General features: G+C 38.7%; 1 protein-coding gene across 2 annotated transcripts in view; it reads right to left on the bottom strand.

The window, feature by feature from the left end:
• The window catches only part of EFR3A (EFR3 homolog A), a 140,867-nt gene that overhangs the window by 74,837 nt on the left and 50,365 nt on the right, over positions 1–15,665 (bottom strand). For both annotated transcript variants that reach the window (XM_037802375.1, XM_037802376.1), the window contains exons 2-4: positions 10,753–10,829; positions 6,140–6,267; positions 5,360–5,510 (exon numbers count right to left, since the gene is read on the bottom strand). In XM_037802375.1, coding sequence (XP_037658303.1) covers positions 5,360–5,510; positions 6,140–6,267; positions 10,753–10,829 — 356 coding nt within the window. The remainder of the gene's footprint in view (positions 1–5,359; positions 5,511–6,139; positions 6,268–10,752; positions 10,830–15,665) is intronic.

Here is a 15,665-nt window from a genome sequence, read left to right as displayed (position 1 = left end):
AGTGTTAAGGAAACAGGAAGAGGACCAACTAGCTTCCTTGTCTAAAACTGGGCCTTGTCACACCATCTAATCACATTAGGAAATATCCAAAAATTTCCCTCTGAAACAGAAAATATCACATATAAGGATTTCTTATAAGGATTTTGTTATACATTTTTTTTTAAACAAACATACTATTACCAATAAAATAACGGACATTACCAATGCAAAAGAATGATGTTAGAGCCCAATCATGAATCATATACAAAATTAACTCATAATGAATCGGTGCTCCTAAATGTAAGAGCTAAAACTATAAAGCACTTGGAAGAAAACAAGAGTAAATCTTTGTGACCTTAGATTAAGCATAGTTTCTTACATTGACACTAAATCACAAAAGAAAAAAAAAAGAAATAAAAGAAAAATAGATAAATGGACTTTCATCAAAACAAAAGTTTTGCTTTTCAAGGACATGAAAAGACAACGGAATGGGAGAAAATATTCTGTCCGCTCCTGGGGAAACAATCTCTGAGTCCTGAAATTCCCTTGTGATAGGAGTGTCTTTTGTTCTTCATGGTGGGCCCAAGACTACACCTGAGACAAGAGGTAGGGATCAGTCACACATGTAGTCTTAGGATGGGGGCTGCCCTAGCAGAAAGATCACACCATGTGATTAGAAGGTTGGAGTGCTGAACCACATCATATCTGCTCACCTCCCTGAGCTCTGAGATTGACTTCAACCAGGTAGAATTCACAAACAAGATACATGAAGACATTACAAGCTTCCATGACTGAGAAAACACACTGTTGCTGTCTAAGAAGTTGACGCATTCCAACCTCCATACAGCGAGGACCCAGAAGCTTGTGTTTTTGCCTCCCAGACCTCACCCTTAGTTGTCTCTTCTTTTTGTGTCTTCTTATTTGTATCTTTTCACTATAATAAAACTGTAAGTATAGCATTTTCAGTGAGTTTTGTGTATTGTGCTAGTGGATTATTGAGCTCGAGGGGGTTGGAAGGAACCCCCTAATGTTGTAGCCAATTGGTCAGAAGTGGGGGTAGCCTAGGCCCCCAAACCTTGCACCTGGTGCATGAATGATAATCTTGTAGAGGGTTGCCCATAACCTGTGGAATTCTGTCTAATTCTGGTAGTTAAGAGTCAGACTGAATTGGATTGAGTTCCTAAAATATTTGCAGTTTTAGTCAGAAACTGTGTTGTGGAAGTTGTGGAAGATTTTGATAAACCTTTACAAACATACCTCTAAGAGCCTTATATCCAGATACTATTTAAAAAAAACTCTAAACAAGCTCAATAAAATTTTGACTCTATTAAAAACTGGGGCAAAGGATTTGAATAGACATTTCTCCAAAGAAGACACAAATGGCCAATGAACCCATGAAAAGATGATCAACATCATTAGCCATTAGGGAAATGCAAATCAAAACCACAATAAGATACCAATTCACAACCACTAGGACGGCTATAATTAAAATGACAGACGTTAAGTATTGGTGATGATGTGCAAAAACTGGAACCCTCACACACAGCTGGTGGGAATGTAAAATGGTACAATGGCTTTGCAAACAAATGTGGTAGTGAAACACAGAGTTACCATACGGCCCAGGAATTCCACTCTTAGGTATATACCCAAGAGAAATGAAAATACATGTTCACACAAAAACTTGCATGCAAATATTCATTGCTGCATTACTCACAATAGCCAAAAGATGGAAACAATCCAAATGTCCATCAAGTGATGAATGGATAAACAAAATGTGATATATCCATATGTGGTGCTTAGGTTCATGTGTCAACTTGGTCAGGTGATGGTGCCCAGCTGTCTGGTCAAGCAAGCACTGGCCTCTCTGTTGCTGTGAGGACATTTCAAGGACTTAAATCATCAGTACACTGATTGTATCTGTGGCTAACGACATCTACAGTTGGCCAAGGGGAGTGTCTTCCACAGGATGTTTAATCTAATTACTGAAAGGTTTTTAAGGGGGAGGTGATAACTTCAACAGACAGAAGAGAGAACTTTTGTCTCTACTTCTGCCAGCCAGCAGAATTCATTGAAGACCTTCCTCAGAGTGCCAGCTCAATGGCTACCCTATGGAATTTGGACTTGTGCATACCCACAGGTGCGTGAGACACCTTTATAAAACCTCACACTGTTTACAGATACCTCCTGTTGGTTCTGTTTCCCTAGAGAACCCCAATACACCATACAATGGAGTATTATTCAGCCCTAAAAAGGAATGAAGTTCTGATACATGCTACATCATGGATGCACCTTGAAAACATTATGCTAGGTATAAGAAGCCAGACACAAAAGGCCACATCTTATATGATTCCATTGAAATGAAATGTCCAGAATAGGCAAATACATAGACACAGAAAATAGATTAGTGGTTGCCAGGGATGTGGGAGAACGAAGAATGGGGAGTGTGCCAGTTTGGATATACTAGGTTTCCCCCAAAAACAGTGTTTCTTTAATTCAATCTTATCAGGGCAGACTTATTAATCTTTTTGATTAGGGATGTTTCCATGGAGATTTGACCCCATCCATTTAGGGTAGGTCTTGATTAGTTTACTGGAGTCCTTTAAGGGAGCTCACACAGAGAGCAGGAAGATAAAAACGGGCTGGGATATATGCTAAGCCAGGACAAATACCCCAAGAGAAGCTGAGAGAGACAGTTTGGAGAGAAACTGGAGCAAGGGACCAGCAGATGCCAGCCACATGCCTTCCCAGCTGACAGAGGTGTCCGAGACACCACTAGCCATTCTTCAGTGAAGGTTATCTTCTAGTTGATGCCTTAGTTTGGACACTTTTATGGACTTCGGACTGTAAACTTGTAACCAAATAAACTCGCTTTACAAAACTCATTCCATTTCTGGTGTTTTGCATAATGGCAGCATTAGCAAACTAGAACAGATTTTGGTACCAGAGAAGCGGGGTGCTGCTGAGTTTGCAAATACCAAACATGCTGAACTGGAATGACTTTTTAAATGGATAAGGGGAAGATTCTGGAAGAACTGTGAGGAGCTTCATAGAAAAGGCCCAGACTGCTTTGAAGAGACTGTTGTAGAAATATGGACTCTAAAGATACATCCGATAAGGACTCAAACAAATGATAAATCTGTTGTTACAAACTGGAAGAAAGGCAATCCTTGTTTTAAAGTGGCAGAGAATTTGGCAAAATTGAGCCCTGGTGTTGGATGGAAGGCAGAATTTGAAAGAACCAAGCTGGGATGTTTAGCTGAAGAAGTCTCCAAATTAAATGTGGAAAATGTAGCCTGGCTTCTCCTTGCAGCTTATAGTAAAATGCAAGAGGAAAGAGATAAGCTGAGAAAATGAACTCTTGGGTACAAAGAAATCAGAAATTGATGGTCTGGAAAAACTCTGGGCTTCCAGAAAAGGAAACCCCACAGGCTACAGCCCCATCTGAGGATTTAACAAAACTTGGAACCAGCCAGCCATTTCAGTCCAATCCAGGACTGGAGATGGAGTTATCCAGAAAAGATTTGTGGAAAGTCCTACTGTCTGATGTTTTTGACCCCTGTAAGCTGCATGCCAAGTCAACAAATTTTTTGTGAGATCTGTAGAGATGGAAACACTGACAGTCTGGACTGGAGGTGGGACAGAGAAGGAACCAACTGAAAGAAAAATTCTTCAAGACAGAACCATAGAAGTTGAAGTCTGGAGTCAACAAATCTCACGCAAGGAGAGCAAAGCAACTATGCACGCAGAAAGGGTGAGTTTGCCCCAGAGGCAGAGGGCAAGGCTTTCCACCTAGATGCTTAGAGGAGTGCTGCCACCTCAGGCCTCAGAGAGGTGTGGAGCACATTCCCAGGAGACTGGGGGAGAGCCTGGCCACCACCCCAAGAGAGGGGAGAGTCTAGGCCCCACAGATGTAAGAGAGTCCATGTGCCACCTCAATGGTTGGAGGGAGAGTGGGGCTGAGAGAAGGTGGCTCTCCCCAATGTGTGGATATGTTGCAGCACTCACCCCAGCAATTGGAGAGAAAAGGGCTGCTACAACGGCCTTTGGAAAGGGTTGGACTCCTGCTCTCTGAAGCCCCAAGGATAAAACATCTTTCTATAAATGACTCCCAGACTTTGAAATCTAATGACCTATGCCCTGTGGGTTTCAGGAATTGTATTGGTCCTGTGAACTCTGTTTTCTTTTCAATTTCTCCCTACGGTAATGGGAACGTTTATCCTATGACTGTTCCTCCTTTGTATATTGGCAGCAGATAACTTGTTCTGAGTTTCACAGATCCACAGTCAGAGGAGAATGTTAGGACTTTGGACTTAGCTATACTGTGATGGAATGAATGTATTTTTGCATTTGGAAAGAAACATGCCTTTTTGGGGGTCCGGGGGTGTTGTAATAATGTGCCTTCCCCAATCCCACATGTGTTAAACAACTAGAGTTCTGGATAGTAGAAGGACAATGATTATAGTAAGGAGAAATAGTTCAGAAGTAGGCTAAAAGGCATGGAAAAATAAACTCTTATATTTTTGGTCAATTAATTTTTAACAAGGGTGCCAAGACCACCTAGTGGGGCGGAGAACAGTCTTTTCAATAATGGTAATGAATATGCTAAGCCCAGAACAAAACACCCCAAAGAGAAGCTGAGAGACAGTTTTGGAGAGAAGCTAGAACAAGAGACAAGCAGGTGCCAGCCACGTGCCTTCCCAGCTGACAGAGGTGTTCCGGATGCCATCGGCTGTTCTTCAGTGAAGGTATCTTCTTGTGATGCCTTAGTTTGGATACGTTTATGGTCTTCAGACTGTAAACTTGTAACCAAATAAATCCCCTTTATAAAAGCCAATCCATTTCTGGTGTTTTGCATAACGCAGCATTAGCAAACTAGGAAACAGGGCGTGACTGCTAATGGATGAAAGATTTCTTTTTTGGGGTTAGAAAGAAGTTCTAGAATTAGATAGTGGATGGTTGGCACAGCTCTGTGAATAATCTAAAAGTCCCTGAGAGTTTACATTTTAAAGGGTGATCTTCATGGAATGTAAATTATATACAGCTCAATAAAGCTGTTGTTTTGAGGAAAAAAAGGGCATGGGAACTCAAAGAAAGAGGGAGTATGCAAAGTTAGTGTTGTAATAAGTGACCAAGGAAAATAAAAATGACAGTATGGTGTTCATTTATAAGCTGCTATTCTATTTTGATTGACCAATAGCACAGATTTTACAAGGAACAACAGAAAAAATTAGAGACAAAGTATTGTAAGAACCTGTATCAATATTGCTTGTCCAAATGCCCTAACTCACTTCCTTTATCAATAAAAACATTCTAAGAGATTAATTCTCAATATGCTAATTAAGCTTTTAATTACCAAGAAAATTAAAATTGTTCTACTTACAGAATTTGTTCCAAGAACTTGAAGCTTTGGTTCCCCTGATTCCAGCAGCTTTGCTACCATATGAAGAAAGCTTTCTACAAATGGCTTGATGCTTTGAGAATGACAAGCCATAAGAAGTTGGTCCAATGCCTCCATAGCAATTAAAACATACCTAAATCCAAGGGAAAAGTAACGTCAAAGCATTTCTAGTTCTCATAATTCTCCTAATTGTTTTTCACTAAAACAATTAAGTTACCAATTATCAACTATAATATCTAAGTACTTAGAATTCTATGAAATATCTAGTCAAAAAATCCCTATTAAAAATGGTATAGGAATGAGATTTTCTTTGTACACAGATTTGACATGTAATTTAGGAATTCAGATTATTTAATCTTAAATCATAGGCTTAAGGTTCTTTTTTAAAACAGTAGTAAGAATCCAAATATAATTATCTGTTTATCAGTAAGATTAGGGTTGAAAACCAATTTTGTAGTAAAAAAATGATAGGAAAAAAAGGTTCATTAGTAGTGTCTAATAAAAATATGGATCAAATATGAATCAAATATCTTCAAGGTAAAATTAGATAGTCTAATAACAACAGAAGCTGTTTTATGAACATAAAGCTCACAAATTAGGCCAGATGTACCACAATTTCTCCTTTTGACTCTCCTTGGTCACAGTACAAGACACAAATTTTAAATAAAGAAGTGTGAAGTCTTTAATCCAAGGGGGAAAAGTACAGGAAAAATAAGTCTACTACTAAATGCATGTTTTAATAGTAGCAATTAGTTTCCTTACCCAGATCGATGTCTGACAACATCCCTGCTCAACCTTTCTGCCAGGTAAGAACCAATTCGATCCAGTTTTTCTGGGGCTGATACTGCATAAAATGTCAATTTCTCCATTTCAGCTTTAACAAGGCCATCCTAAAAAAAATATTAATATGGACAATATAAATAGGTTATCTATATTTTCATGCTTATTTCTACATTTTTAAGTGTTTCACCTTTTATATTTCCTCTCTTTGATTAGGGATTAGTTCATATAATACTGAATCTTTCTGGATAGAGTGCCTAGTGCCAATATCACCATATGGATTAAATAGTATTTTTTAAATGCACCACTTAGGCAAAGTATGTAAACATAACTTCACAATGGAATAGACTATAATAGTCTTCCTTCATCGAGATAAAGCTCAACTAACTAGAGTATATAGGGAATGGGATGTATTGTGGTGGAAAGAACTTTTTGAACAAAATTTATTTCAATTTCAAATTTTAAATGTTGTATTTTTAAGCCTATTTATACATACAACAGTGAACATGTTTTAAAAATTATTTGAAATTTGCTGATATCATTAAAAAGTTTTGCTGTAATTATTAAATAAGAAAATATTCAGAACTGTATGAATCTATGCTTAACCAACGTATTAAAAAAGCGACAACAAGTTCCTGATATGGAAATTATTTCACTGTCATTTTGCCTCTGCCCTCTAAAACATGATGTGCAACAGAGCTAATGATTCTCCCCACCATCATACAACCACGAGTAATCATCATACTAAATTTCCTGGGCTCATGTCCAAGAAATTAAACATTGGGAGTGGGGAGTTGGTGGGTAGGTAGGGAAACAACATTGGATGGTAATTTTACAAAGAAAAATTTATATATTGGTATTTCATCAACAGGCTCAACATTCTTCCGGCTATTGTGCTGTTTCCCTAGTGGAGGTCATTCTCTCATATTTTGAAACCTTTTCCATTCTCCTCAAAAACTTTTCCTGTGCCACTTCTCTTCCCTCTCTGACAGCAAATACATTCTCCTTCTGCTTCTCATAGAAGATAGAGTCATGAGATGAGAATTTACCTGCAAAAATACTCCTGACTCTCAGTGCCATCTAGGCCAATGGTTCTCAACCTGGGGCAATTTTTGTCCCCTAGGGCAATGTTTACAGATATTTTTGGTTGTCATAACTGGGGTGAGGGCTACTACTGACATCTAGTGGGTAGAAGCTAGGATGCTGCTAAGCATTCCAAAATATACAGGAGAGCCCTCACAACAAAGAATGATCTGGACCAAAATGTCAATAGAACCTAGGTTGAGAAACCCTGCCCTGGGCATAGTAAAACAGCCCTGCTCTTCCTGTCCAGCAGGAACTGATTAGCTTACACTGGAGCTGCCCTTCTCACATGGCCCTGGGATCTGGCTTCATCAGTCAGTCTCACTCACCCCTGATTCTTCACTCTCTCTACATGTATCAGTTCCTCTACATCAACATTTAAATATCATCCACTTTTGTTATTATCTCATTAATTTTACTGAGGAATAATTTAATTCAATAAGCTGCATCTATTTAAAGTATGTAATTTAAAGTTTGACACTTGTACATACTCATGAAACCAGGTACAAGCAAAGAACAGAACATCCTCATCATTTGCAAAAGATTCCTCAGGTCCTTTGCAATCCAACCCTCCCTCTATCTTGAGGCAACCACTGCCTTGCTATTTATCATTACAGAGCAGCATGCACCTTATATAAATGGAATCATATAGTATGCAACTCTTTTGTGTATGATTTCACTAAGCATAGTAATTCTGAAATTCATTCCTGTTGCATATACCATAGTATGTTCCTTTTTATTACTGAGTAGTATTCTATTGTATGGATACACAAAATTTGTTTATCCGTCACCCGTTTTTTAAAAAAAATACAAAATAAAAAACATCCAATTCTATGCTCTTATCTAACCACTACTACTCAGCCAAATTTTGAGAGTTGTCTCCAATTTTTTTACCTCCAGTTCAAGGCTCCAACTTTTCCACCAAAACTGTCTTGCCAACATCATTGACATCTAGTCACCAAGTCTTGTCAGTTCTATTTCATTCTTATTCCTTGAATCTGTTCTCTCCAGCATCATTGTTACTGTCCACTGAAAGGCCCCTCTTATTTCTTGTCCAATCACTGCCTCAGCCTAAGGGATTTCATTGCCTCTCGTCTTAGTCTCCACAATCTGTTCGAATGGAACACTCAATTCCCTAACGTGCCTTACAGGGCCTTTACCACCTCATCTATGCTTACTTTTCTAATGCCACTCTCATCACTCCCTATCTCACACACTATGCTTTTGTCAAACTACTTATGGCTCCCCCAAACTGACACATTTTCGCTCACCTCAGACTCTTTCTTGGCCTGGGAACTCACATAACTCCTTCTTGTCCATCAGATCTCAGCTTCCTCCAAACAGCCTTTACTGCATCCCATCAAAGTCCTCCTCCTAAGACAGAGTGGAGAATACTCCTCCCACATGTTCTTTTAACTCACAGCACTCTTCTCCACTGTTGTATATTACTACACTATCTTTCATCCATTAAACAAATACAACTATGTGCCAGGCACTGTGACCAGCACTAGGGAGGCAAAAGTGAACAAATAATTGTATTAGCTTATTTCATCCTCATGATTCTCATGAGGTTGGTACTATTTATCATTTCTGTTTTCACAATGAGCAACTAAGGACTTGCCCAAGATCACATGATTAGTAATTACAAGAAATTTGTTGTTAATTTCTCTCCCTTGAACTAGACTGTTCTTTGAGGAGAGGGACTATGACGTAAAAACCTCTGATTCCAGGCACCTACTGCCTGATGCATTCTGGATATACCACAACATTGTTTTCTTTCTCTTAAATTAAAAATAAGAAATATGGCCAATTGAATTATAGTCACCTAAATATGCAAGGCTCACATAAATCTCTTCTTTTTTAAATCTTATTTTAATGATGGCTATTAAATAACTCTTATGAGAATCCTGGCAAAATAATCTTTTTGTAATCATTCTCTATTTGCCTGTCATTACATCATTCCTATGATCCAAAATGTTTCAAAGCTCCCACTCTGCCATACAATCTGTCCTCTACCTTGATCTTCAGCGCAACCATATGTCCCAGATTCCTCAGGGAAGTGCTGGATTTGAATATTGCAGTCTATTAAATGAATATCTGAATTTTCAAACCAGAAATCATGGTCAACATGATTACCACCCATTATGCTCCCTAACATAAGGCTACATCAACCTTCATTTGGATCAACCTGCTGCAGAGCTCAAATGTATCTCTTGCTTTCCCATGCCTTTCTCTTGCTGTCCACTCTTCCCCCATCACTTGCCATGAAGAGACGAATCTTATCTACCCATTCAGATACTACACATACTTCAAAGTACGGCAAATCTTATTTCCTCTGACAATCCTTGCCAGAGAATGACACTCCACAGTGATATCTCCCCACTTTAAAGGCAAAAACATTACCATTGATTTTACTTAGCATTTTACTTACTGACTTATGCACTGTGATTTAATATTCAAAGTCAGTCAATGGATGTAAATCTCTTTAAAGGCAGGACCATATCTTAAGAGTTTTTTATATGCCACAAATTATCTAATGAACTTCTTCCCATACACCTTAGAAAGATATCCCATAGATAACAGTATGTAATCTACTAACCTCTTCTATAATAGTAAATGTTAAAATCAATTTGATAAAAAATAAGATACAGTAACATTAAATTAATGTAAGATAACCAAGAGATTTCTATAGTTGGCTACATTTTAAAATGAAGCAAATTCTGGAAATCAAACCCACATAACATTTTTAGTCTATATCCATTTAACACTAGAAAGGGAGTCTGTAGAAAGTTTAAGACAGTACCACACAAAATCATTCAAAGTCAGTTGCTTTAAAGCAAATAAATTCCCACAATAAAGCAATTTCCAAAAAAATCAAAAGGCATTTAAATAAAAAGAGAACAAACTTTGCCTGAAACATTCTTCCTTTACCTTTCAATTCTACTCTAAAAACTGAGTGGCTGACCCTCATTTATTCTTTGGCTCTTAGCTTAGATTTCATTTCCTCCAAGTCTTTCTAAATCCAAATTAGATATTACTTCTATGTACTTCCAGTAGCATGCTATGCTTCATTTCTCTATCACATCATTTTCCACACAATATTGTAATTATCATTTTATTTGTCTATGAGATTGGTGGGAGCATAAAGCTAAGTCTGTGTTCACAGTTGTACCCTTAGCATCTGGCATAAATAATCTAGCACAAGTTCATACCTTTTTGTCAAGTGGCTATTACTTAAATGTAGGTACTATATAGACTACAAAAGAACATGATTTAATTGTCTACTTTCCATCATTCCAGATTTAAGCCTAATCTATGAAAAGAATCTGAAAACTAGACAAGCAAGCTAACATGGATCACCTAAAAGTAAAAAAAGAAAAACACAGTAGTGTGCACATGATGAGATTCAGGAGTAAAAGTAGAGAAATGAAATTAGAGAAACCTCAGGGAGGTCAGCAGGGGGAAAGAATGGTTCAGCAAAGAGAGGAATCAGTAGATGTAGCTCAAATTACTTTGGGGTCTTCAGGAAAAATGTTGTCCACCAGGCGTTTGTAACGAGGACGCAAAGCAGAACAGCAGCAGCACACTCCTGTTGGAAAAAAAAGCAGAAGTACATAGATTGTTAATTTTGTAAAATGACCTATAAATCCAAGTTTCTGAACATGATTTAAAATAAAGGAAAAAAATTTCAAACTGCCATAAACAGCCTATTAAATTCATCCTATAAAGCAAATACATAATTCACACCACCTCCCAACCCCTGCTTTACTTCCTTTCTGCTCTCCTCTCCTACTACTCCCTGAAAACACCTATCCTGGCCCAATCCACTGCACTACAACCACAATGGCCTCCCCGCCAGCCCTCAAACATGCCAGGCCTCCTCATGCTTTAGAATCTTTGTTCCCTCTGCCTGGAACATGCCCAAATATCCATGTGACTAACTCCCCATCTCCTTTAAATCTTCACTTAAATTTTACCTTCTCAATGAGGCCTACTCTGACCACCCTTACTCTACTCTACTCTTTCTTTGTCCCATAGTACTTACACCTAATATATTAAATAATTTACCCCTTATGCTTATCGTTTATCATCTTTCTCCCCTCACTAGGACATAAGCTCAGATCAAGGCAGGATCTTTGTTTTGCTCAATGTTTCCTGCAACTAGAATAATACCTGGCACATAGTAGGCATCCAAATATTTGCTGAATGAATGCATGCATGCATGAATGAATCTTATTATTTCTATCTTAACAATGTCTTTCTTGCTATTCTTTCCTTTCCACTAGTTCAGACCTTATATCTTAGCTATACTGTTTCCACAGCTTCCTAATTGGCTTCCCAACCTCCTCCTGTGGCTCCTATATAGAGAAGGTATTTATTGCCCAGGTCTGGCAATTATTGCCTTGATGTTTCCAAAAGTTCATTTCTACTTTAAATTAAATGTGTACCAATGTCCTGACAACTTGTAACACCCTTTCAAACTTACAACCTTTCTGTTACAAACCTCTCTGTATAATTTACAAAAGTGATACATTCCAAGTAGCTATATTTTTTAATGAATATACTCTAGTCTGTGAAAACATGTCATAGAAAAAATTAAATAGGTACTTTTAAAACTAAAATTAAAATAAAAAGACTGGGGGATCTACAACAAACATGACAAAGGATATAAGTGTCTAATTTATAAACCTATAGAAAGAAGACCAATAAATAAATGGAAAAGGACACACAAAAAATTTACTAAACATATAAGCAACCTACTTAATAAAAATAATAAGTAAAAGAAATGAAAAGGACCATTTTGCACTTAACTAATAATGTCAGAATGGTTGGGCAGACTTAAAAATAACATGCCCCATACACTGCAAATGACCGTAGAAATTGGTACAACTACTTTGCAATGCAATTTAGCAATACATAAGAAGGGTCATAAAATGTTCCCATCTTTTGCTCCAGTGATTTCATACTTAAGACATTTCAGCTAAGGAAACTAAGACAAGGAGGCCAAAGAGCTATGTGTGAGTATGTTCTTTGCAGCGATTATATCTTCATTTTAAAAACAAACAAAAACCCCAACCATATACACTAAAATCTACACATAGCAGAATAAGGCAGAATACTATGCAGGATCCACATTTCTGTGGTCTAATCCCTTCAAAGATGTGTGATACATGGTACCTAAAGCACTTATTAAATGCCACACTATTTACCACATTAATTTACTTATCCTATCCTCAGTTCTCTCTTTGATCCCACAAGGTAAGTACTGTTATCTATTTTACAGATGAAGATGCTGAAGTTCAAAAGATTAAGAAACTTACTTAAAAGGTCACAAGGAATTGAATCCACTCCTGGATAACTATCTTTTAGAAAAAATCTATACTATGTATGAGTTGGACACAAAGATTTTGAAATAAGAATCAATGCACAGGAGAACCTAAGATGGCAGCTAGGTGAGACAGGGCAAAAAAAACACCTCCGTGAAAAATACTAGATAAAAACCAGAAGGTGACCCAGAACACCACTGCCAGCGATGCACCAGCTGGACAAGGTCTGCTAAACACACAGGGAAAGTGCATTTGGTGAAACCAGGAGCCTGCATTCTGAAACGAGTGAGTGAGTCGGCTAAAAGTACCGTGGCTGTGCTGCAGTGTGAGGAAATGGTGGGCCGGCGTTTGGAGACAGACTAGTTCTTTAAAAAAAAAAAAAAGCCCGGGAGTGGCTGCAGATACGACGAGAGAGAGCTGCGCAGTGAAGCACTGCAGGAGCGGGCTGAGCTAACGCCTCGGTGTCTGGAGCGCAGGATACCCCTTCCCACACCCACTGCTAATTGTCTCAGATCAGAGGAGCAGAGGGAGCCAAAAGGAGAAAAAGCCGCATTCCTTGCAGCCATCTCCCCAGCGGGTGGGGACGCTCCTGCCCGGGGCCAGAACCACAGCCCGGAGCTGTGCCAAGAAACCCAGTGTGACAGGGACTCTTTCCCACCACTACACCAAGCCACAATATTGGCCATGGACAGTGGCCTTAATACCCACAGCTGATTGTCCCGGAGCTGGGAGGGCAGAGCTATGCGAAAAGGGGAAGTTAACGTTTCCCATCTTTGAAGCGGGCTGGGAACGCCCCTGCATGGCCCAGTGACCCAGGGCTTCCCTGGTGGGCTGGCACGCACTAGTGACGTGGCGCAGCCCTCCCTCCCTCAGCAGAGGTCCTGGAAGAGCACAACTGGAAGGGGGAACCACTCGGAAGTCCCAGGGAACCTACGCCAATACCAAGGACTTGTGGGTCAGTGGCAGAGACAGCCTTAAATCTCTGGGAACACCTGAGAGTCTGATTATTAAAGCTGCCCTGCCTGCCTAAACCACCCAGACACATAACCCACACATCCAGGTGAACAGCACCAGCAAACACACCAAACTTGTTGCACCAATTGGACCCCACAAGAACCAGACCCCCCAACACCACACCAGATACAAATTGGGGAAACTGACTTGAGGGGAATAGGTGACTCACAGACGCCATCTGCTGGTTAGTTAGGAAAGTGTACACCACCAAGCTGCAGTTCTGTCAAACTAGGGATCAAGTAAAGCAAATGCCCAGAGGCCAAAAACAACAAAAATCTTAAAGCATATGATAAACCAGATGATATGGAGAACCCAAACCAAAACACCCAAATCAAAGATCAGAAGACACACAGTACTTGGCAAAATTAATCAAAGAATTACAGACAGGCAACAAGAGCATGGCTCAGGATATAAAGGACATGAAGATGGCACAGGATATAAAAGACATAAAGAAGACCCTAGAAGAGCATAAAGAAGAAATTGGAAGAGTAAATACAAAAATAGATGATCTTATGGAAATTAAAGAAAACTGTAGGCCAAATTAAAAGACTCTGGATACTCATAATACAAGATTAGAGGAAGCTGAACAACGACTCAGCCTCCTCGAGGACCACAGAACAGAAAATGAAAGAACAAAAGAAAGAATGGGGAAAAAAATCAAAAAAATAGAAATGGATCTCAGGATACCATAGATAAAATAAAATGTTCAAATTTAAGACTCATTGGTGTCCCAGAAGGGGAAGAGAAGGATAAAGGTCTAGAAAGACTATTCAAAGAAATGTTGGGGAAAACTTCCCAAACCTTCTATACAATAAAATACACAAAGCATAAATGCCCAGCAAACTCCAAATAGAATAAATCTAAATAAAGCCACTCCAAGACATATTCTGATCAGACTGTCAAATACTGAAGAGAAGGAGCAAGTTCTGAAAGCAGCAAGAGAAAACCAATTCACCACATACAAAGGAAGCAACATAAGACTAAGTAGTGACTACTCAGCAGCTACCATGGAGGTAAGAAGGCAGTGGCATGACATATTTAAAATTCTGAGAGAGAAAAATTTCCAACCAAGAATACTTTATCCAGCAAAACTCTCCTTCAAATTTGAGGGAGAGCTTAAATTTTTCACAGACAAACAAATGCTGAGAGATTTTGCTAATAAAAGATCTGCCCTACTTCAGATACTAAAGGGACCCCTACTGACAGAGAAACAAAGAAAGGAGAGAGAGACATGGAAAATTTTAACAGACATATACAGAATATTACATTCCAGGTCACCAGGACATACATTCTTCTCTATTGATCATGGATCTTTCTCCAGAATGGACCATATGCTGGGGCATAAAAACAAGCCTCAATAAATTAAAAAAAAAAAAATGAATTTGTTCAAAGCACATTCTCTGACCACAATGGAATACAAATAGAAGTCAATAACCATCAGAGACTTGGAGAATTCACAAACACGTGGAGGATAAAAATGAGGGGGAGATAAAAACATTCCCGGATAATCAAAAGCTGAGGGACTTCATCACCAGTAATCAGTCCTATAAGTAAAGGTCACATGGGAAATATAAATACCAATACTACTGCATTTTTTATTTATAACTCCACTATTTACTTCCTACAGGATCTAAAATACATAAACTGTAATGAAAAATCAGTGATTTTGGACTCAATGTAAAATAGGTAATCTTTTACAAGAACTACATAAAGGTGGGGGAATAAGGGAGTATAGGAACATAGTTTATGTGTCATACTGAAGTTAAGTTGGTATCAAAGAAAAACAAGATTGTTATAGATTGAAGATGTTAAATTTAAGCCCCACGGTAAACACAAAGAAAGTATCAGAGAATATGACCACAGAGATGAAAAGTAGAGTAGGGGTTCTGAGAAGTGGGGGAAGGGGCAATGGGGAGTTAAGAAATGAGAGTAGGGTTTCTGTTTGGGGTGAAGGGAAACTTCTAGGAATGGATGGTGGGAAGGTGACAGCACTGCAACACTCTAAATGTGATTAATCCCACTAATGGAATGCTACGGAGGGGGCGGGATGGGAAGATTTAGGCTATATATATGTTTCCACAATT

This window comes from Choloepus didactylus, chromosome 14 (genome assembly GCF_015220235.1).
Source record: "Choloepus didactylus isolate mChoDid1 chromosome 14, mChoDid1.pri, whole genome shotgun sequence".
NCBI classification, from domain to species: Eukaryota; Metazoa; Chordata; class Mammalia; order Pilosa; family Megalonychidae; genus Choloepus; species Choloepus didactylus.
The sequence above is the reverse complement of the archived record's forward strand: the minus strand, read 5'-3'. Positions and strand labels throughout refer to the sequence as shown.